A 22,757-nucleotide genomic window follows, 5' to 3' on the forward strand; every position below is an offset into this window, starting at 1 on the left:
TGGATGTTGGTGAAGAGACTCTCAACATTCAGTAAGGCAATGATACCTGTAGAAGTAAGGCAATGATACCTGTAGAAGTATAACCTTGGAAGATCCTGTTAGAAGTTGAGAGACAATGAAAGATAGTGCTTGTCAGGAAAGTATTTGGCCATCCTTCTATGACCTTAAGAAACTTAATATAGACACTGATGAAAAGAATGATATAAGACGCACAGAGAAGACTTATGCAAATTGAATTCCACAGAAACAACTACAGGTATATGATTCAACAATGCTGCCCTTAGAGAATATCTCCTAGTTATTATTATTATTATTATTATTATTATTATTATTATTATTATTATTATTATTATTATTATTATTATTATTATTAAGTACTTAAACAACAGCCTCTGAGTTAAAGTAGGTAATTTTCCTAAGGTGGGCCAGTAATAAAAATAAAAATATAGAACTGTTGAGCTCTAAGACTTGAAGTTTTTTAAATTAATAATCAACAGTATTTGTGTTATGAAAATTTATTAGTCAGGTACTTATTATGAAAGTTAGTTTACTGATAACTGAGCATTTACTAACAAAGGAAGGTGAGGATCAGTATTGAAATAGTAACAAAAAGAAAATACAGTGCATAATGATACCTTGTAACAGTATAAATCACAACTTTTTTTCCTTTCCCCAGAGATAATGATGACAAACACAGTCTCATAACAAAAACAGATGCAAAGAATGAATATCTTTTAAAGGATTCAGATCTTGAGAAACGAGAACCACCTCTGAAATTTATTGTGCGGAAAAACCCCCACAACTCTAGATGGGGTGACATGAAATTATTCTTGAAACTTCAAGTAAGTTTACTTTATTGTACCATACCAAAAATGTACATTTCCATAATTATTTACTTATTAAGTTTCTTCTTGAATGTTTTTAAGTATTTTAAAATGTATTACTGTATTATGTTTCTTCTTGAATGTTTTTAAGTATTTTAAAATGTATTTTCCTTTAAGTGACAGTGTGATAACTTTTATATTTGTTCTCTGATGGCTGCTTATAATCAGTTTTGACAAATAATTTCATTATACTAATTTAACTGCAGGTTTTTGTTTGAAAAATAAATTCAGTTTCACTCACCTAAACATTATTCTCTTCCACATAGAATTTTAATAATGTAGTTAAGCTAGACATCATATCTCTTTGCTGAGAGTTTAATACAGAACTGAGTATTGCATGATTTTATACTTAACTAAACTGATGAGATGTTCATAACACCCCATCAGTCATATAACTGCTTCAGTGTGATAACCCTCAAACCTTCAAATGTTTGTTGGCACAAGAAGAAAAGCACAGCCCTTAGCCTTTCAGAAGGAAGTTCTGGTATATCAGGTAATGAGGATGGGTGTCTGGCATAGACAGATAAACTTTACCTCGTTCTACCTGAGGAATGTTGCCCGTAAGTCCTTGGATAACTACTACTTGGAACCTGTGGTGGCCGGACAGAAAAATATCTTGCCCAAGTACTTTTGCATAGTGTAAATCTGAGGGTATGAATGTGGTGTAACTTGGCTCACCTTTTCTTTATCCTTTGGAGCAGGATCAAGGCCAAACTATCTGCTAGAGTCAGACCAAATACTGTACAAGTAACTATTGTATGCTTTGGGCATCCGGTCTTAGTGTAGTTCCCAACATGTGTCTCCCTGTGCCTTTTAAAAGGGGTTAGTGAGTTGGAGTATATATATCTTAGTTGGTAATTGCCTGAATTAGCTGTCTACAGGCTTGTATTCCTCTATGGAAGCTTTCATGGTTCTTCAGAAGTTTTCCTTACTTAATTTAATACTCTTCCTGGGTCAGAGGCACATTCATTCCTTATGCCTTACTGCTCTCTCAACTCAACTTTTCAGATCAAATAGGAGGTTACAAGAGTCACTGCATCCCCTGCTTGCTTGCTTAACCAAGAGAAAGGCATTTCCTGGTAGGATTCAACTCCAGTCATTTATCGGATATGACTTCTCAGTTTAGGAATAAGTATCCCATGTAAAAGGTGATGGTTTATAATTCTGGAGGAATAGTCAACAAATTTTAAAATAATTTGTATTTTTCCTAGGTATACAGACCAAAGCCATTTATAATCTAATCCCTTTTTCACCAACCTGCTTTATCCATGTGGCCAAAGGAAAAAGTGAGTGGTCATGTGAGGCAGGTGAAGGGTGTTCTTCTGCTCATTCCCATGACACCAGTTCTTGACGTCATTACCAAGTTCAGTGACTGTCCCAGCTCGTGATGAAGATACTCATATGAAAGGCAATAGTTTGCATACCTAGGAAAAATTCAGATCATTTTGAAAATCTTATATTTTTATGTTTACACAGAAAAAACAAAAGGGAATATTGTAATAGTGAGCCAGTTTTTAATTTGACTTCAGGGGCTGTGTAAAAGATGATTTTGGGAGCATCCAGAAGGTGCAGTGTTTAATAGCAGAAATAGTATTTATTTTTATCCATAAGAGATTACTGGTGGCAGATTGCTATAAGGCGAAAGTGCAACAATCACAGGTGCTTTATAATAATATTAATTTTCTTGCATGATGACGATGATGCTGCTCTGTAACAGGCAAGAAGATCCCTTCTAGGTTTGAATGAGTTATATTTGTTATCCACTGGTTTCTTTCATTGGAGAAAGAAGAGCTTGATACCTAGGCATTGTTTAGGGCTGTTAAACTGGACAGTACCAGATTCCTGAACTGTTGTTGCAATAGAATTTTTATGGTTCCTCCATCTCATCCTTGTGCCTTGCATTCTCTGTGTGTGGGGGAATAGCATGGGAAGTGTGGCCTCCCAGAGACATTATTAAAGGTTTTTTATGTGCAGGCATCTCTAAACAACACACTGGACTGGTCTACCTCCAGTAAAAAGATAGAAAAGGGCTAAGTTGAAGACATCTACTTAAGGAAATTGGATTTGGGAATTAAAATGAGTTCTGGTGAGATAAAAATGGAGGTAAAAGTAGAGTAGGGGATATGCAAAAGGAGACTTGAAAATAAAATAAGGCAAGACATAGGTATTTTGCAACAGCAACCTCAAGGATTTTGTAGACTTGGAGGATGCCTGTTACCAGGTGCCTATCCTTTAAGGCTCCAGGAAGTGCTTCATGCTTCTGCAACTGAATGGTCTTTCAGTATAAACCTTTGTGTTTTTGGGTGTTGACAGTACCACAGGTGTCCGTGCTGCTGTCAATTTATGCCCATTTATATGGAATACTTCTCCTGAGTTATTTCAGCGATTGGTTGTTCTTAGCACCCTTAGTGGCACAGTTTCTTCAGGATTGGGAGTAACTCCTTTCAGGAACCAAGTCTTTAGTAGCTAGAGGTTTGTAAAAGAGTTGTTGTCCAAAACCTCATGGAATGTAAAGCAAGGCATTTTTATTAGGTAGAGTCTTTCAGAACTAGAAAAGAACACTTATCTTCATCATGAAATGTAATTACCAGTATTTCCCAAGGCTACATCTCTTATCAGTAGCTCGTTCAAATCTCCAAGGATGAGGTTATTGTTGGCATTTATTTTTAAGTGTTACCCCCTTTACATGTTAATTTTATAGAAAAACACCATTGTATATGAAAACAAAATGTGAGCGAACACTTTGTTAGAATCACCAGGCATTTGTTTAGTTAATCACATGGCATTCTAATCTGTTAAGCCCTCTGTACAAATACTGGCTTTTATTCCAGATTATCTTGTAGAAAAGGGGGTTGGAGTTTCAAGGAATTAATTGCCTTGTTAGTGCTAGTGACTACAAAAACAAAAATCCTCAACACTCTCAAGATTACCTATGGTGAATTAAGCTAAAAGTGACTGGTTTCTGTTCTTTTTTCTATCTAATTGACTTGCAGGGATGACTTTCCTCAAAGGTAAATTAGCTGTGAGGAATTCCAGCACCAACTGTTTAGACAGCTTACAGTTTATAATAGTATGGAGACCATTGTAGCTTAATATAATAGTTGGTCAGTTTTTATTAGCAAATTTGGCATTTCCAGATAAAATATTGCATTGGATTAAGTAAAAACAAAACATTCATAACAGTTGTTTAATAATGTAACAAAATGAGGCAGAACTTTAATTTATTGAGCTATCATGGATCTCACAATTTGAGAGAAAAAAAAAAAGTTGTCCATAATCTTGAACTATTATTTGCTGAACTCTGCTTAAGCACTCATTACATTTGCTACACTATGCATATCAACATATGATAACAAGTCAGAAAAAGATTTTAGAGTAATTTTCTTAGATGAGTATTGAGCCACTAAAAGGAGCTCTACTCATTACATCACACACAATTTTGCCTATTGGGTTTGCATGATATGTCATAATTCTCTTCATTTACATACATCTTAATTTATTTAAATAATCATGTTTGCATGGAACCTGAAAAAGTATTTGGTCCGACATGATATACAAACCATCGGTCCTTTCCTTTAGGAATTACTTATGGCAAAGCTGGATGTGGCCATTAAACTCTTGAACAAGGTGGTTAGGCAGTAACTACCATCAGGTAGGCAGGAATACCCACCTGCCTGGATGTAAACATTCCAGTTTGTTTTCGGCCGTCATCCATTCCAGACGTGTTTTCAGATCTCTTTGCCTGACTGTCGTTAAGTTCTTTATTATCCCGGTGGGATCTTTCTTTAATACAAACCCACGATTTGTGATAGCCTTGCATAAGCTGTCGTTCCCCTGCATCTGTGTCTTGGGTTTGACGGCCAAGGGTGTGTTTAGAGGGGCGTAACCGAGTGGTAATGCTTCCCCTCCAGTAGCCCTTTATTTAGATGCTGAAGGCGTTCCCCTGTACATTCAGAGATATTAGTTTGGGACATAATATCTTCGCTCCCCTACATTGATCAGGATGTAAGAGTTCGCTTCCCATCTTGGGCTCCCGCCCTCCATGCACAAAGGCATGACTACTTTCTATCTGCTTGTGCTGAGTGTTGTTTTTGCCACCTGCACTATAGAGAGTTGCAGGGGAGAGGTTGCTGGCATCGTCGGTAAGTTTCGCTGCCACGGCTCTCTTGGTGGCCTTCCCTCCTTCCTTCTCTCTCCATGTAGGTTCTTCCTTATCTTTCCTTCAGCAGAGATCTCTCTCCTTCACTCTCTTTGCTCGCTCATTGGGCAAAGTCCACGAGGGGGCCAACAGGCGGTCGGGCATCCTCTCTCTGCGTAGGGCAGTTCTCCTCAGAGCGAGAGGAGTCTCCCTCTACTAATCTCTTTGCTTTTTCTTTCAGGTTGACAGTGAGCATCACAGGCACAGCAGTACAGTAGTTGGCTGGATATCTCAGGTGGGATATCTTTGCATGAAGGAGTCCCAGCATTTATTCAGTGTTGCTTCGGGATCAACCACAGTACAGCAAACCCCCCCTGTATTCACAGTCTCACGATTCGCAGACTCACCTATTCGCGGATTGAACGTATATATACATTATTCATGGAAAATTCACCCATTTGCCGTATTTTCACTGAGAAATATTCACTAATTACTGTATTTTCATATTTTCATGAGTAAATGCACTTTTTTTGGTAAAACTATTAAAATACTCAGGTATAAGCATTTTTAGAGTTGTTTTGTTTTAAACTATCAAAATAGGCAGTTCTAAGTGTTTTTAGAGGGGTTTTAAGTATTCGCAGATTTTGGCTATTGTGGTGGGGAGCTATTGTTGGTGGTCGGTGAGTTCTACTTGTCTCCAGGTGAAGAATTAGAGGAATTTATTTCTGGTGATAGAAATTCATTTCTCGGGTATAATGTGGTTCGATTCCACAATAAGCTGTAGGTCCCGTGCTAGGTAATCAACTGGCTCTCAGGCAGAAAATAAGTCTAATCCCCCAGCCCTAGGAGAGCTGTTAATCAGCTCAGTGGTCTGGTTAAACTAAGGTATACTTTTTGTGCTGGAGAGGTTGGGGTTTACCGTACCTGGTTGGATGGCATAGTTCCGCATCAGGATTGTTCCAACTCTGTTCCCACCGATGTGGATCAATCGCTGTCATTGCTGGCCTTCCTGTATGCCGTGGCACTAACCTCTGGCGTATCTGTGGTCCAACTGCTCCTGCTGTTTCCTGTGTTATGGTCCTGTTGACTTGACGACAGTCTCTGGGTGGCTCTTCCTGGTCTCCTGCTGCAGCCATCCTGATTGTTCCTGTCACTGCTGGTGGCTTTCATGTGACCTTCCTGGCTGTTGCTGTAGCTCCTGCCTTCCGAACCACTTCTGTAGCTCCTGCATCGGCTGTCCTGATCGTGCCTGCTGCTTCTCCTGGTGGTCATGTCCTGGGCCGCTTCTGTTCTGATCCTGCCTAGCTGGCCTGGAGGTTACAGTGTTTCATGTCCACCATCCTGTAGAAGATGTCGGAGTGAAGGTGAAGGAAGTCACCCTGTGGAAGTAGCCACCGTCATCTTCAACTTATCTTTGATTTTGTCTTCTGTTGCCTCTTCTTTCCTCTCCTGAGGTTCGAGGTGGGCCAGTTCCCAGGAACTGGATAGACCTCTGTCGGCCGAAGGAGGGGAAGGCTGGTTCTTTCCCCTTGATGCCCTTGGATGTCTAGGGACTGCCTCCTTCTGAGGAGGCAGTGGGTCTCTTGTTGGCTCTTCCCGACCTTCGGGTTAGGGAACCGATTGGCATACCCATGGGTTTTGTGTTTAGGAGCTGCTGGGGCAGGCGCAGACCTCAGTTTGCGATCCCAGTTCTAGAGGTTCTGCCTTTTAAGACGGGGCCTGCTTCAGGTGCTCATTGGTGAGCCGCTTTGAGTGCTCAAGATTCTGTGGAATATTGAGTATCCCGATCTGGTCTGGAGAGTACTCTCCCTGGCCCAGTTTGGGAGCAGTGCGAGAGAAAGGGCTGAGGCACCCAGGTGTCTCAGCTCTTCCTGCCAGCACTACAAGCCCTCCCCGAGTGCTTACCAGTGCTCGGTTGGGTTCCCAGCCTGGTGTCTCAATCCTGTCAGTTCAAACACCAGAAGCAGCAGGGAAGAGATTCCTTTTGGGAGTCCTGTGGGACTTCTAAGGGACTGACTCTCTTTGGGAGACAAGTTTCTCTCATTAGCTCTTCCTGCCCTCGGGCAGGAACCAATCCACATTCTCCTCTGGGGTCTCGCGTTTCAGGGGCTGCGAGCCGAGCCTCTCGAGGCCATGCTCTTGTTGCCAGCCTTAGAAGTCTGCATCTAAGACTGGTTCTGTGCCTGACTCTTTTCAGTTTCTTAGGAAACTGAAAGCAGCCACTCCCAATTTTTGGGAGTTTCGTAGGTCGCTCAAATTCTATGAATCATGAGCACTCTCTTGACGAGAGGCACAGGACAAGAGAAAGTGCCAAGACACCCAGGTGTCTCAGTGCCGGGACGCCAGGTGTCTCTGTGCTTAGACTCTATACTGCCCGCCAGCTGCTTCTGTTGCTTGGCCAGGTTTCATCCTTGTGCCTTGAACCTTAGGGTTCTAGCATGCAGGATAGCAGACACAGAATTCCCCTTTAAACCTTCTTCTCGAGGGGCCTCGGCCTCAAAGAAATTTAGAGATTGGTAAACTAGCGCTAGTTCACGGCAGACGAGTTCCGCCCTGTCCAGTTCAGATTGTGTTCGCGTGATCGGCACGGCTTGCCTGCCTTGCCCAGCCCCTGGTTGTGTTTGTGAGACTGGCTCGACTCAGCTCACCCCGCCTGCCTCCCAGTCCACCACATACCACCCAGTCTGGATTGTGTTTGCGTGATTGGCTTGGTTTGGTGCGCCTTGGCTCAACCCCGTTCGTTTTTTCTGAATCTGGTTCTCGGCTCTGTTCGAATGAACTTTCTGCTCTTCCCAGGAAAGCGCTTTGCCATGGCACAAACGCTCTTCTTCCCCATGTGGCAATAATCTCCTTTGGTTGATTATTGCTCACGGTCCACCTGTCCTGCTGGTCTTACTGGCAGGACAGGTAGGGGTACTCTTTCTCCTCACCTGTTCTCTTCTCCTCTCATTTGTTCCGAGAGGCGCAAGACAGACAGAGAGAGCTCCGACAAATTTGTCTTTGGAGTTCGGCTGCCTGGCGTGCTTTGGGTGTCGCTCCCCAGATTGTCTCATAGTACAACCAGGTAGCTGAGGAAGGTTTCTTGGGACCTGTCAAGGTCTCCTTCCTAGGAGAGAGGTACAGGAGTTTCACGCTTCGGAAGCAGCGAGGGTCTTTCTCTTCAAGTTGCAATTGCCCTCGTTTTTCAGAGAACTTTGCACTGCCCGGCACAGGACCGCTGCTCCCCCAAATGAATAATCTTCATCACTCGCAACCCTTGCAGTTCCCAAGGGGCCGAGAGTTTCGGGGCAGTGGTCCTTGCTTAGGGAGGTTCAAGACCAGATGAATACCTTTCTTCGGACAAGGAGTTCATTCAGGTCTAGACACCAAGCTCCTTGCTTGCGCAAGAGCGAATTCTCCTTGCCTCAGAGAACTGCAGGTTGTTCTGACTCTGCCTTTGGGTTCTCTCTGTTTCTCCTTGCCGTGAAGGGTATTCTCTTCCACAATGAGAGACGGCGATCTTGAAGGGCACCTGCTGGTTTCCTCCAGGCATTCTCCTGGTGGATCCGTGATCCACCACTTTTAGGCTTTCTCTCCTTGGATATGACCATTCCTGGAAAGAACCCTGCCTTCTGGAAACTGGTCCTGTCCAGGGGTGGATCTTTCTATACCAGATGGCAATCTGTGGGCAGTTCTGGTGCTAAGAAGAAGGACTTTGTCCTATTTCAGATCTCTGGTTTCGTAAGTCCCGAGTTGGCTCGACCCTTAGGAACGAACCTTTCTCTTTCAGAGACTTGCCAGGTACCGCGGTAATCAAGGTTTATACCAGGGCACTGCCTTGTCCTTTGGGTCTTGGTCATCTCAGCTTGACCTTGAGTTCAAGTCAACCCCCCTCAACTACTAAGAAGTCCCAGGCTTCAGAAGAAGATCGCTGAACACATAGCCCTCTTCTTCCCTTCTGGGAAAGTGCGCATAACTGTCTCTTTCCACCCTCTTTTCCATAAGGAAGGAGGGAAGAAGGGAAGAGAGAAAGAAGTATCGACCGGGAAGAAGTTCTCCTACTGCAGATGCCTGGATGAAATGATACTTATCGAGTCTCTGGAGCTGGCAGCGACATTGCCGAGACCTGGGAATGGATTCCTTCAGGAGAAGTATCTATTTCCCTTGGGTCTTGGCAATTCTTTTCATCAAACTTCCATCCCACTTCCTCTCCAGTCCTCCCGATTCAGGAAATGCCAGCCTGGCCAGAGCTAATCATCTCGGTATCCTGTCATCTTGCAGAAGCTTCCCCATGGTGGAGAATGCAGGTCTGCTTCCATTCCTCCATCCTTCTTTCCTCTTTGAAAGCATGAGGAAAGAGTTAGGCTAATGCTTGATTGGAGGAACTTCAAATATGCTTGCATATTCCCCTCACATCATGTGTCTACTTCCGGACTCACCAATTGAGGTATAGGCGCACACCTGTAAGACTTTGTCTTGAAGGTGTGTGACCAAGATGATTAGTACCTTCTCATCAACATCCTGGACTCAAGGCAGCCTTTTGGCCTTCCGAGAATTCAGGATGAGTTTTGCGACAGTGGTTTTGTTGAACAACAAAACCACAGTAGTGGCATTCATCGACAAACAAGAGGGAATAATTTTTTCCTCCTGTTTCATCTGTCGCCATTTGCAGGTACACGAGTGTTCTATAGCACACTCAATAGCTCAGTTAGCCAGATGCATTCCTGGTGGAGATGTATTGGTAGGCAAGCTTGGCCTCGAGTTTGAGTGATTGGGACAGAACATGCTCTTCTCTCTTTTACTCACAAAGATTCACAAAGAGACTGCTCGACTGAGAGGTCCCTACCATCTCTCTGTTGCCTCCCTGCACAACAAAGTTAGTAGTTTTCTCACTCCTTCGTACCAGACCCAGGGGCCGCTATGGTGAGGCATGCTGTCTTTTTGGGAAAAATCGATATCTACGTTTTCCCCTCCATATTTGTCTGTTTCTCTAGGGGTTCACAAGCATTGCTCACCCTGAGTTACAGACAAATGCTGGAAGACTTCGCCTTTACGCCTGACCCGATAGCTCTGCTTCCAAGGCATTGAGAAGAGTTCTGCTTGACCCAACCTCCTGTAGCAGCTAGACAAGAAGCGGTTCTTCAGGCAGTACATCCCTGTGTGTTCAGGACTGGGAGACCTTCCAGCTTTCCTTGCAAGCATTGCAACATTGTCCCAGGGACTGGATCCGTCTTTGCTGGTGGATGTCGTTGACTGAACTACTTCTTGGGTCAGCGTCACTCTTCAAGTCTGGACTTCCTCGTCTTCTCTGCCGAGGGTTGCTTCTCTCCCTTTCATTTGTGAAGAATGTAGGCCCTTGTGACCTAGTCTTCTATCTGAAGTAGCCTTCTTCTCCTCAAGCTCTTTGTTGAAGCTGAATCTTGCTGTCCCAGAACTCTTCCTGGGTGGCATGGTTTACTTCCTGTCTCACTCTGTGGGCTGGATTTCAGGACCATCTCTCATCTCGCCGGCCTTGGCTGATGAAGGGGATCAATACCCCGGAATTTATTCTCAGATGATAGAAATTCATCTGTTGTCGGGTTCGCTATAATGGACTTTGTGTGGTTTCACTTCATTACTTTGTTCTGTAAACGCCTTCCCATTGTCTGTAATGCCAAGTGGAAATTGGTTTCAACCTTAACCACAGAAAAAAACGCAAGTCTAATTCTAGTAATATTCAATCATGGGTCATTTTGCTAGGAGAGCTGATAATCAGCTCTTTTTTTACTTACGCCTCCTGGTCTGAAAACTAAGGTACTGTTCTATATTAGCCGTTACATAAAGTTTTATATATGAAAATTCATGTCTCCTCAGTCAAAGATTTACTTTTATCAGTTTTGAAATAGCTATGGATGAGAAGCAATTGTAAGCTTCATTCTAGTCTTGCTGTCCCAGGAACTGTTCTCTGGATGGCATGTGACTCTCGTTTTCAGGGTTCCTGTCCCATGCTCTGCATGCATATAAATCACGATAACTGCCATGAGAGTCAACTTTAACTCAACCGTTGGAAAAAGATGTGCCCTTACATCTTAGGACCATCTCTCATCTCTTTTGCAACAAAGGCCTTTTCGGCGTTTTTCTTTTTATGTCTTGCGTAAGATGGAAGAACAGGTGAAGGGGATCAATACCTTGACTCCTTCAACTCGGATTTATCTTTTGTGGACTCCGAAACCATCGGCATCTGTTGTCGGGTTCGAGTCATCCTTTTCTTCCTCCTCCATGCCAACATCTCAGAACTTTCGTCTCGGTTGTAATATTTGCACCGTTTTATATTAGTCGATGATCCAGATCAGTCATTACTTTATCCTATTAGGGAGCTGTGGTACTTTCGAAAAGGCTCGACATTCCTAACCTGGATGTCGTCTCGACGTTTCAATCAATTAGCTTCATAACAATCTCTCCCAAAGAAGAAGTGTCTAAGGACAAATCTTTCTCCTGGCCTTGTGAAGCAATCATCGCAATTTAGTGTACAATACAACTAAAAAAATTAAGTCATTAGCTTTAGGAGGTACAATTATATACGTTGACGCTGATATATTCGATAATGATACCATTTCTTTTCCACCCAAGAGCTCAAAAATGAAGTCAATGGCTTGGTCCATCCCTCACCGATTCCGGGAAGTTTTTGTAAATAGGGCTTCTGTTATGGAGCTGTGGTACAGGTCTGAAGCAAGATGTTGGTCTCAAAGACCACACTCTTGTCTTCCTGAAGGTCTTGCCCACAGGCCCTTGGAACCTTTCTCCTCACATTCCAGAAGTTTCTGTCAGCCCTGTTGTGGCTGCTCAATAAGTTGTGTTTTCTTACCCAGCTCCTTGAAGAGGACTAGTAGCATCTCGCCTAAGGTGTTGGTTCTGGAAGTGAGGAGGATACCGAGAGTGGCTGGCCTCTCTTCCTCCTCCTTCCCCATCCTTCTACTTCTCCTCCTTCAGGATGAGAATAGGACTCAAACCAATACTTGCTGGATGGATGAGAAAGACACACATCAAGCACCCATTCTATTTTTCTTCTAGAATCATAGAAGCAGTTCCATTCCTTCCTCTAGCAAGGGGAGGAAGGAGAGACTGGCAATAACGGAATCCCTATCTCAGGTTTTCCTTACTGCCTCAGACTCTAAGATTCTTCCCAGCTTATTTCTTATGAGTTACGTTTCCTCACTCATGCAAAAGGTCCAATATCTGACATTTGATCTTGCAGTTCCTACACTCCGATCAGTCTGTCAGAGGCACATTACTCTTCCTTGCCCTTTCAACCAGGAGGAGTAGCCCAGGTGTGCAGAACTCCAGTCAGTTCAAGAGACTCACTCAGATTCCTCCCTCCAACCAGTGAGTCTTCTTAATGTAAAGGACTGATGGTTTGTATATCATGTCGAACAAATCACAATTTTTGAAAGTAAATTGTATTTTTCCTAACTACTGTATATATACAAACCTGAGGTCCTTTACATTACATTTTATGCCCTCATGCCACCCCTCAATCTGAACTTGGACTGAAAGGCAAACTGGAATGTTTACATCCAGGCAGGTGGGTATTCCTGCCTACCTGATGGCAGTTGTGCCTAACCACCTTGTTCAAGAGTTTAATGGCCTTGTCCAGCTTTGCCATAAGTAACTCCTAATGTAAAGGACCTCAGGTTTGTATAGTTAAGAAAAATTCAATTTACTTTCAAAAATTGTGATTTTTGTGGGTACACACTGTACAGTGTTAAAAGCTTGTTTTTTTAAATCATGCTAATGTTTATTACTAAAAAGAGATCAACCTTAATTTTTTTCTGGTATAATCCATGCTGAATGGAAAATTTAAGTATTTTGTAAAAGAGTGTAGATTTCATATTTTCTTTTGTTACATTGTTAAAACAGGTAGAAAAGAGATCTCTTGAGATTTGGGGAACTGAGGAGGCCTTAGAAGAAGCTATAGAAAAGAAAGAGGACCAACGAGAAATAAATAAACAGAAAAGATTCAACAAGAAAATGAAAGGTATGTTATTTATTGATGGTCTTGCTTAATATTTTATTCATTCCTGTTTGGTTAATGGGACAGTTTCAGTATGTTTTGAACCTGTGGTGTAACAGTATTTGAGATATTTTGTAAACAAAAGAATGGAATAGTGTATGTTTATAGTGAATTTTATTAGAGGCATTTTTGAACTGTTGTGTAAAGAGTTGTATTAGCATTGCCACTAGTAATCATTAATTTAAAGTAAAGGCTTAATAATTTTAGGCTTTAATGCCTCATAGAATGTTACCTTCACTTTGTTGAAATACACCTCTTTGAAATATGTAAGTTTACATAAACACCTCATATAGGAGTTTACCATTTATTGTGTAATATATGACTCACTGTAGATTGTGGTATCCTTTTTTCAACTATCTGGAGGTGATAGGGATGAATTATCACAAACAATTGAGAGTTTACTACCCTCAAATGTTTTGCATAGTGAAAGAATAGATTAAAGAGTGTTAAAGATTTCGATGATTGTCACTTGCCAGCCTCGGCCTTGGCAGCGGAATGCTATGAAATGGCTGACTGTAAAACAAAATAAAACTGACAAAAATGGAAAGAAGGTGAATACTAACTTTCGGTACTCTTTTTAGCCAAGTTACTGCAAGGTGTAATTATACTCAGTTAACAATTAATTACATTTACTTAATGATTAATAACAATAGACAGATTAATGAGAACTGGGGCCACACGTGAATAATCAAATAAAATATAGATATTGACTTGACGGTGCGATGAAATTCCCTGTTGCTCGTGGATAGGTCCAGACGACAAATGAAAGGGTGAGCTGAGATTTTCCAATTTGACTTACTATAAAGGCATCCCTCTGCAAGAGAGAGGTATCAAATTAACAATAGGATTGGTGAGAATTGAAGCCCTAATACCACAAAATTGAAATGATAAAGATTCACTAACTATCAACGTGCACAGCCAATCAGAACTCACTTATATTGCACTGTTCACAAATTGGAATTAAACTAGCATGCAAACAATGGGTGGCCTTGGCTGAGAAAGGGATGGATTAGGGAACAAAAGGAGGGTTTACTGAGGTGAGTGGAGAGAGAGAAATTCATGTGGTGGAGCATGGGATTTACTTGGAGGGGTTCGTTAAAAAGTTGAGGAATATTTCAGTGGGAGAAAAAACAGGTCGCCAAAATACTTGAGTTGCCTTAGGCTTACTGTAGGAGTTCAAAGGAACGATCCATATACAGTATATGAGTATCCTGAACTAAGGCCCATCACACATGAGGCATAGGTTGGTGGACCTGTGGAATGGGTGAGCGAGAACAATGGACGTCTGCTCGCTCACCAAAACATGATGAGAACAAACTCGGGCTGGGCGTGCCTAACTCATGGCAAGACCAGTGTGTCTCAGGGTCCAATATGTCTGCTACTGGTAGCGACTGCAATCCTTTTAGTGGCTGTCTCTTGTGGCAACTTATAACAAACAAGAGATTGGTGGCAGTGGAGGAATAATACAGGGAGGACAAAAATGAGAGGAGTAACAGACTAAAAACGGGCTCATCCGCTAAAGCCGATTGTCGTTAAAGTAAAGATTTTTTTTTTCGTGTCTTAAGTGATGTTTACTGGTAGGCTAGCCTCAGCCTAGGTGGGATAACTACTGATATACATGAAAATGTTTACAATATGAAATAAACTGATAATAAAGGTAATGAAACCCTTTTTACCTTATATATTATTGGCATATCTTCATAATAAATAGCCAATTTGAGGAATAATTCCACATCAATGAAATCAAGTTTTATCTATGCAAGGCCAGCTGACAAAATTTAAACATTGAGTTATGGTTGCATTCACAGCAACCTTTATCTTTTGGTAACCTTTCAGAAATTTTAATGGTAGTGTAATTACGGCAGTAATAACATTTAGGGTAACATAATGTTCATTTTTCCTCAAAAATTCATTAACATTTTGGTAGTAAGTAACTGTTTAGAACAATGCAGTCATACGAACAAAAATTATCGTACATTATCGTATTGTTGTTTGTGATTGGCAATGAAACATAAACATAATAAAACCATTTTTACCTTATATATTATTGGAATATCTTCATAATAAATAGCCTAACAAGGAATAATTCCATATCAATGAAATCAGCTTTTATCTATGCGAGGCCAGCCAACAAAATGTAAACATTGAGTTATGGTTGCACCCACATCAACCTTTATCTTTCTGTAACCTTTCAGAAATTTTCATGGTAGTGTAATTATGGTAGTAATAACATTTAGGATAACATAATATTATCATTTTGGTGGTAAATAACTAATTAGAGCAGTTCAGTCATACGAACGAAAATTATCGTACTTTATCGTATTGTTGTTTGTGATTGGTGATAAAACGTAAACGTAATAAAACTGTTTTCACTTCATATATTATTGGCATATCTTCATAGTAAATAGCCAATTCCAGAAATAATTCCATATCAATGAAATGTAAACAACGAGTTTTGGTTGCACTCACAGCAATCTTTATCTTTCAGTAACCTTTCAGAAATTTAATGACAGTGCAATTATGGTAGTAATAATATTTAGGATAACAAAATATTCATTTTTCATAAAAATTCATTATCATTTTGGTGGTAAATAACTGTTTGGAACAGTTCAGTCGTACAAACGATAATTAGGTACGATAATTATCATACATTATCGTATTATCATTTGTGATTGGCGATGAAACGTAAAAAAAAACAATGGTTTCCCCAGTTAGGCAACATGTGTAGGAAAAACATGATAGAATCAGCTTTGTTATTTCGTTTATTTTGATTTTCTAGGGATACAGTAAGGAAAACAGCATTTGTAGTAACATCATCTTTATATAACCAGTGTTTCATAAGATACCTGTTGTTGCAAAAGGTAGCTTATACACAGCTGGATGTGTAATTTAGCAGTCATCTTATACTGTCATCTTATACTACAGACTAGAGATATGAGATAAATGCATGAAAATATGCCATAATTTTTTACCTTGTCTTATCTTAAGGTTGCCTTATACACGGAAGTACACGGTTAGTTCCAATTTCACACCAATGCTGAGGTTAGTGCACGAGTAAATGTAAACAACAACAGCCACTACCCTTGGCTGGATTTTGTCCATTAAATCCGATGTCCATTGTTCTGGGTCCGTTAAAGCGAGGGTTTACTGTTTACTATATGCAGTATATGGACAGCCATTTGCACTTCGTTTGCATGGGGGTGGCCATTTTATGAGCAAGGGTTAGCCCTGCAAATGAAAATGATGTTAGGAGAGAAGATAATGCACGTTTTAGTTTACTCGCCACGGTCAGGAAGATCAGAAGAGAAGCAAGAGTTTTAGGAAAAACTGTTAAGATGTTGTCAGATAGGATCATGATAGTAGGGAACCTAAATGGACATTTATGAATGTACAGAGCTGTTTTGAGGATGTTGTGGGTTGATAGCATATGAAAAAGAAATCAGGAGGAAGAAAGAACCTTTTGTATTAGAATTTTTGCTAAAGCCAAGGATTGAAGTTGCTGAATGCATTGTTTTAAGAAGCTAAGAGAGGAGGTAATAACGTAGCTAAAAATACATTGGTTTTATCATGGTGAAACATGATGATACATCATGTTTTTGGATAATACATGTTTTTGGGATGATACATCAACCAAAATAAAAAACATTATTGCACTAGGTTACGCTTGCATAACACAATATAGATTGCTACAAGCTAATTTAGTAGTGGATGATAGAAAGATGAAAAGAGCCACTCTAAAGAATGAAAACATAAAACTAAGAAGTGAAGACATCAGAAAGCAGTATGTAGAAAAATTTTCCAGAAAAATAACATCAATAAGTGGTCAGTGGAAATCACTGAGAAAAGGATTACAAAAGTCAGCAAAAGTTTGCAAGTGACAGTGGGGATGAGTACAGAGAATGAGAGATGTGGTGGTGCAATCAAGATGTGCAAGGGCCAGTAGAGGAGAATAAGAGTGTCTTGAGCTCTGGCAGAGGACAGGCAGGGAAGAGGATAGTGATGTATTCAGGGAAAGGTGTTTTCAGTTTTATTGCATCATGTCTTATTGCATTACTGTACTGCACTTTTATTTTTCAATCTGTATTCTAGTATAAAGTTTACTCTGTACGGTTCAGTACCTACTGTTGGCTAATGATGTAACTTAAACCATATGCACTGTACAGTACTGTGGAAAGAAAACATTGTCCGTAGAGAATTTGAATAATGGGAGTTTAGCAAACATGAAGTGCAGTAGCATTGCACTTATACAGTATGCGCACTACCATTCAGCATTAATGGTAATCTGGTAATTTTTTTTTATTTTCTAGTTACAAAATACAGGATGCATTATACATACACACACATTATATACAGTACAATACCTTTGGAAGTCTTGTGTTTGATGATAGCTGCTTGATCATGAATACATGGTTTTGGTAGGCTAGGCTAATGTGACAAAGTTATTGAATGACACATTTTGGTTTTTGTGTTTAACATACACTTATAAAAAGTCAACATGAACATTTTTATTTCCTTGAATTCTATAAAAATCTGTAAGTTAGTGTATATTTTCATAGGCTAGCCAAGGTTACTGTAAGATTTTGGAGTAACGTAAAGGTGCCATGGCTTAGACATCACCATTTCTTTGTCCACATTTTGGATGTATTCACACCTCCCTTGGCTATGTTAGTGTTGATGATTAAGGGTTTATGGTAGCAGAACAAAGACTTGTAGGACGGCTCAGGAAATCATGAAAAAGGAGACAGATAAGTACGATTATTTATAAATAACTGTCCCGTAGAACATGACTATTTATAAAATTGTGGAGCATCACTATATTGTGATCGAAAATAATGATTAAAAAGCCACAATAATATAATTGATAAATTGTATATTTTATACAAAAAGGGATAAAAACGAGGAGCTTTAATCGTTTGCGAACGAAGCCAACTGAATCAAAATACTAGTTTTCTTATTAAAAAGACACGTTGAAAAGAATTTTGGTGATAGTCGATCCAAGAAAACATCGAACTCTCTTTCAGTGTGGACTAGGCAGTTTGGGCAGTTTCCCGTATTTGGGCCAACCGTTGATCTTCTTAATGGCTGTCGTTCGATCACTGGTGACTAGGTGGTTCGTGGGTGGAGAACGACTTTCAGCATCGGTGCCTGTTGTTTCTGCGACAAATGCCACTACAACCTGTGCGGGGAGAGATGAGGAAGACACAGTATCAGGGGCCTCGAAAACTGCCTGAAATTTAATTTTATGGAATGACAGACTAGCCTGTCTGTATGTAGGTCCTCCTGCGTAAAAGGCTTTATTGCCATCTAATGTATTGCAAATATTTATCAAAGCCCCCATTACCCTTCTATGGCCTACTTGACTACTTCTATATATAGTATTAGCTCCTCCCAATCCATGACGTGATTATTCTCCCAACAATGTTTAGCAATAGTGCTGTTTTGAACAGGAATCAGAGCACAGATTACCTTTTTTGGATGTCCTAGTTTTTCACAACCCAAACACAAAGAAGTTTGAATTCACTTTACCGAAAGTTTTATCACAGCATACAGATAAAGAAAATATCATTGTAAACATGCTGCCAGGGCTCTTCAGGTTTGTGACCCACAATATTTAGATGATGAAATTGCACATATTCGAAATACTTTTAGCAAGTTGAGTTACCCTACCCATTTTATTGAGGATGCTTTGTCTAAGGCTAAGAAAAAGTTTTACAACCCTTCACTCAAGCAGACTGATCACAGCAAGAGATTCATAACGCTTCCATATCACGAAAAACTAAAATCAACAGCCCAGTTAATCAATAGTACAGGTAATGTTAAAGTAGCTTTCTCATTTGAAAACTCAATCAAATCCAAACTCAATAAAAACAATAGCCACAGAATTAATAGTGATAGTAACAAGAGAGACATAGGAGTATATTCTATAAAATGCAAGCTCTGTAATTTATTTTATTTTGGGAGACAGGTAGAGGGAAGAACATCAGATTGCAAGAACATAAAAAGCGGTTAGGGACTTCGCTCAAAACAGCGCTATTGCTAAACATTGTTGGGAGAATAATCACGTCATGGATTGGGAAGGAGCTAATACTATATATAGAAGTAGTCAAGTAGGCCATAGAAGGGTAGTGGAGGGGGCTTTGATAAATATTTGCAATACATTAGATGGCAATAAAGCCTTTACGCAGGAGGACCTACATACAGACAGGCTAGTCTGTCATTCCATAAAATTAAATTTCAGGCAGTTTCTCGAGGCCCTGATACTGTGTCTTCCTCATCTCTCCCGCACAGGTTGTCGAAGTGGCATTTGTCGCAGAAACAACAGGCACCGATGCTGAAAGTCGATTACCTAGTCACCAGTGATGAGCACCGTACGTCGAACGACAGCCGTTAAGAAGATCACGACTTGGCCCACAGATGGGAAACTGCCATTACGTAACTGCCTAGTCCACACTGAAAGAGAGTTCGATGTTTTCTTGGATCGACTATCACCAAAATTCTTTTCAACGTGTCTTTTAATAAGAAAAACTAGTATTTTGATTCAGTTGGCTGAAGAGGACCGTAAACGGTCGAAAGCTCCCCTCGTTTTTATCCCCTTTTTTGTATATTTTTGTGTCTTAAAATATACAATTTATCAATTATATTATTGTGGCTTTTTAATCATTATGACTATTTATGCCTTTTGAGATAATTTGGTATACCACACCTTCAGGTACAGACTCTTCATAAACACATGAAGTAGCTAAAGGTAAAGGTAAAAACCTGTAAGTAAATATGAACAGTCAATACAAACACTTGTAAGATACCCTGTGAACTTTTTAAATAAAATAAATGAAATCTGCTCTAAAAGTTTGCAATGAATTTGGAGTTTCTTGTCAAAAATAAATTTACTTACTGCACATGCTGATGTATAATTAAATTTGTGAATAATTTTTCATATCACTGAAAAATCTATAATGAAGTAATTTTTTTTTTTAAACTGACAGCTGTAACTTCTTTACTTCTCTATAAAACTAGGAAAACTGCAGAACCTTGTATAGATAACCACTTTACTTCTCTATAAAACTAGGAAAACTGCAGAACCTTGTATAGATAACCACCAAAGATCACATTAGCTGGTATAATATGTAAAAATTCTAAATCTGAATATTTGAAGAATAAGACCTTTTGTTAAAAATTTTAGTCTGAAAATGTAATTTTTAAAAATAACCTTTTTGATACAAACCCTTTTACTTTGCAGTCTCCCTTCTCACTAATCCTCAGTATGCATTTGAGTATAAGAGTGTCTTTAGTAGTGAAAACTATCATTCCCTATTTATGAATTATTGAATTACTTCACCCCTTAAACTTTTTGCATAATTGTCACTTACAAATTGGTGGTGGTAATTACCCTAATTTTTTTTCAACTTTCACTTAGCAAGTTCTTGTACCATCTAAACTTATTGAAGTTACCGCAAGTGTTTTTTTTTTTTTTTAAACAACAAAAGAGAATTTAAAATTCAAGAATAACTCTTAACCTCCAAACTTGAAGTCCTAATTCTGTGAAATGTATAGTTGGCAAAAAATTTACTGATAGTTAACTTAACAGTAGATCACCGTGTAAATTAGTTTTTGTTCCCTGGTTCTAAAGGTAATTTCCTTGTTTGTTATATCAAATTATTATAAAAAACCACCATTATTTAATCAGAAGTTTGGGTTTGTGGTCAGGACTTTGAAATTTCAAAATTTTCATATTTCTCAAGAAAATACCCTTTTTAAAATGAACCAGTATATAAAATTCAGTCAATAAAGTAAGTATATTTATTCCATGACACAAGCTTATCAAAAGCAAACAAATAAAAGCATATTACACTTTTGAAACAATTATACACATCAGAAATGACTGGATTTCCTTGATTTGCAGTTGCAGTTTAGGTCGCATTCTCGCACTAGGTTCCAGATATAGTCACCCAACATTTTTTCATTGTTGTGGCCCTGGAACCTCCTCTCTATCTCTTTCACATCTTGGTGGAATCGCTCGCCTTGTTCTTCTGAGGAGGAGCCCATATTATCCTTGAATCTGTCCAGGTGAGCATCCAGCTTATGGAGTTTCAGCGACATCCTGCATCCCACGGCTCCAAAAGCCTTGATCAGATCCTGCACAAGTTGCTGGTAGTTTTCTGCTCTGTAGTTGCCCAGGAAGCCCTTAACAACTGCTTTGAAGCAGTTCCAAGCTGTTCTCTCAGTACTACTGAACTTATTGGAGAACTCAGTAGACTCAAGAACCTTCTTTATCTGAGGTCCAACAAATATTCCACTTTTGATTTTGGCCTCAGATAACTTGGGGAAAAACTTAAGAAGGTGTTTGAAAGCAGATGATTCCTCGTTTAGGGCCTTCACGAACTACTTCATCAACCCCAGCTTAATGTGCAGTGGCAGCATGAGCACAACTCTAGGATAAACCAGTGGCTCCCACATGACTTTCCAGGTGCCAACTACAAATTCTGTTCGCTGCTCCCAGTTCTTTCTTTTGTAGTGGTCAGAGGTAGCTCTGCTGTCCCAAAGGCAGAGGAAGCATTGAAATTTGATAAATCCTCCTTGGAGTCCAAGCAGGAAAGCCACCATCTGGAAATCACCAATGATTTCCCAATTGTAGTTGCTGTATTGCAGAGCTTCCAAGAGAACTTTCACACTGTAGTAATCCTCTTTCATGTAGACTGAATGAGCTAGAGGGAGCGTCGGTAACTTGTTTTAATTGTGGAGGAAGACAGCTTTTAAACTTGTGGTGGAGCTGTCCATTCATAGTCTCCACTCGCCTGGGCACAAACGGCACTCCAATAGTGTCAAATAGTCCAGGTACGTCATGGCAGAAACAGAGGCCATCCCTAAGAGTGTAAAAACCTGAGAAAGGTTCGTGTCGAACTCTCTGACCTGTAATATGCACATCTTCCTTGACCAAGTTCCACTGCTTCATCCTGGAGAGGAATAACTCTGCATTGGACTTTGTCAGACCCATATCCCTGATTAAGTCATCGACTGACAATCATTGGTGCGATTCACCCCACTCTAGGCTCTAGAATATTCGCGATATTTTGCGCGCACTTACATCTTTCGTGTAAGAATGTTCTGGAGTGATGTCGTTATTTCTTTGTTACTGATATTGTGACAAATTATAAATATAATATGATTAAAACATAATATACACAGCAAGTTTTGGAAAAAATAAAGGTATTTTTTAATAAATTTTAATGAATAGCCTAGTATTTTTTACAAACCCAAACTTTATATTGTGTAATAGCACTTTTTTCTGTATGTAGGACCTAAGCAACACAAAAAAAATTATTACAAGCCAGGAACAGAGAAAAAATTTTTTTTTGTTACACAGTGGATTATCTACCAAATTATATACAGTACAGTATACCCTTTTTACTTTACAGCACAATACAGTATTAACAGTATCAGGTAACAGAGAAAGAATGCACATATTGTAGCTGTAATATCATACTACAGTACTGTATATGTATAGTTTATTTTTTATACCGTGTGTAGATGATTATGTTTATAAAATAATACAAACTGAAAAATCATTGTAGTAATATTGAAGACACCACTCACCTTAATCATATGTAAGGAAAGACACAACTGACCTTATGCATATGTAAGGATATGCTAATACATATTGACTTCCATAGAAGTCTTTCACATGACATTGCAGTATTGAATGATGATG

The 22,757-nt window shown here is 39.7% G+C and overlaps 1 protein-coding gene across 2 annotated transcripts in view; it reads left to right on the forward strand.

Moving 5' to 3' along the window:
- Xpac (DNA repair protein complementing XP-A cells homolog Xpac) overlaps positions 1-22,757 on the forward strand; it is a 77,101-nt gene that overhangs the window by 44,923 nt on the left and 9,421 nt on the right. For both annotated transcript variants that reach the window (XM_067128972.1, XM_067128971.1), the window contains exons 5-6: positions 677-842; positions 12,898-13,015. In XM_067128972.1, coding sequence (XP_066985073.1) covers positions 677-842; positions 12,898-13,015 — 284 coding nt within the window. The remainder of the gene's footprint in view (positions 1-676; positions 843-12,897; positions 13,016-22,757) is intronic.

Source organism: Macrobrachium rosenbergii, chromosome 27 (assembly GCF_040412425.1).
Source record: "Macrobrachium rosenbergii isolate ZJJX-2024 chromosome 27, ASM4041242v1, whole genome shotgun sequence".
Classification (NCBI taxonomy): domain Eukaryota; kingdom Metazoa; phylum Arthropoda; class Malacostraca; order Decapoda; family Palaemonidae; genus Macrobrachium; species Macrobrachium rosenbergii.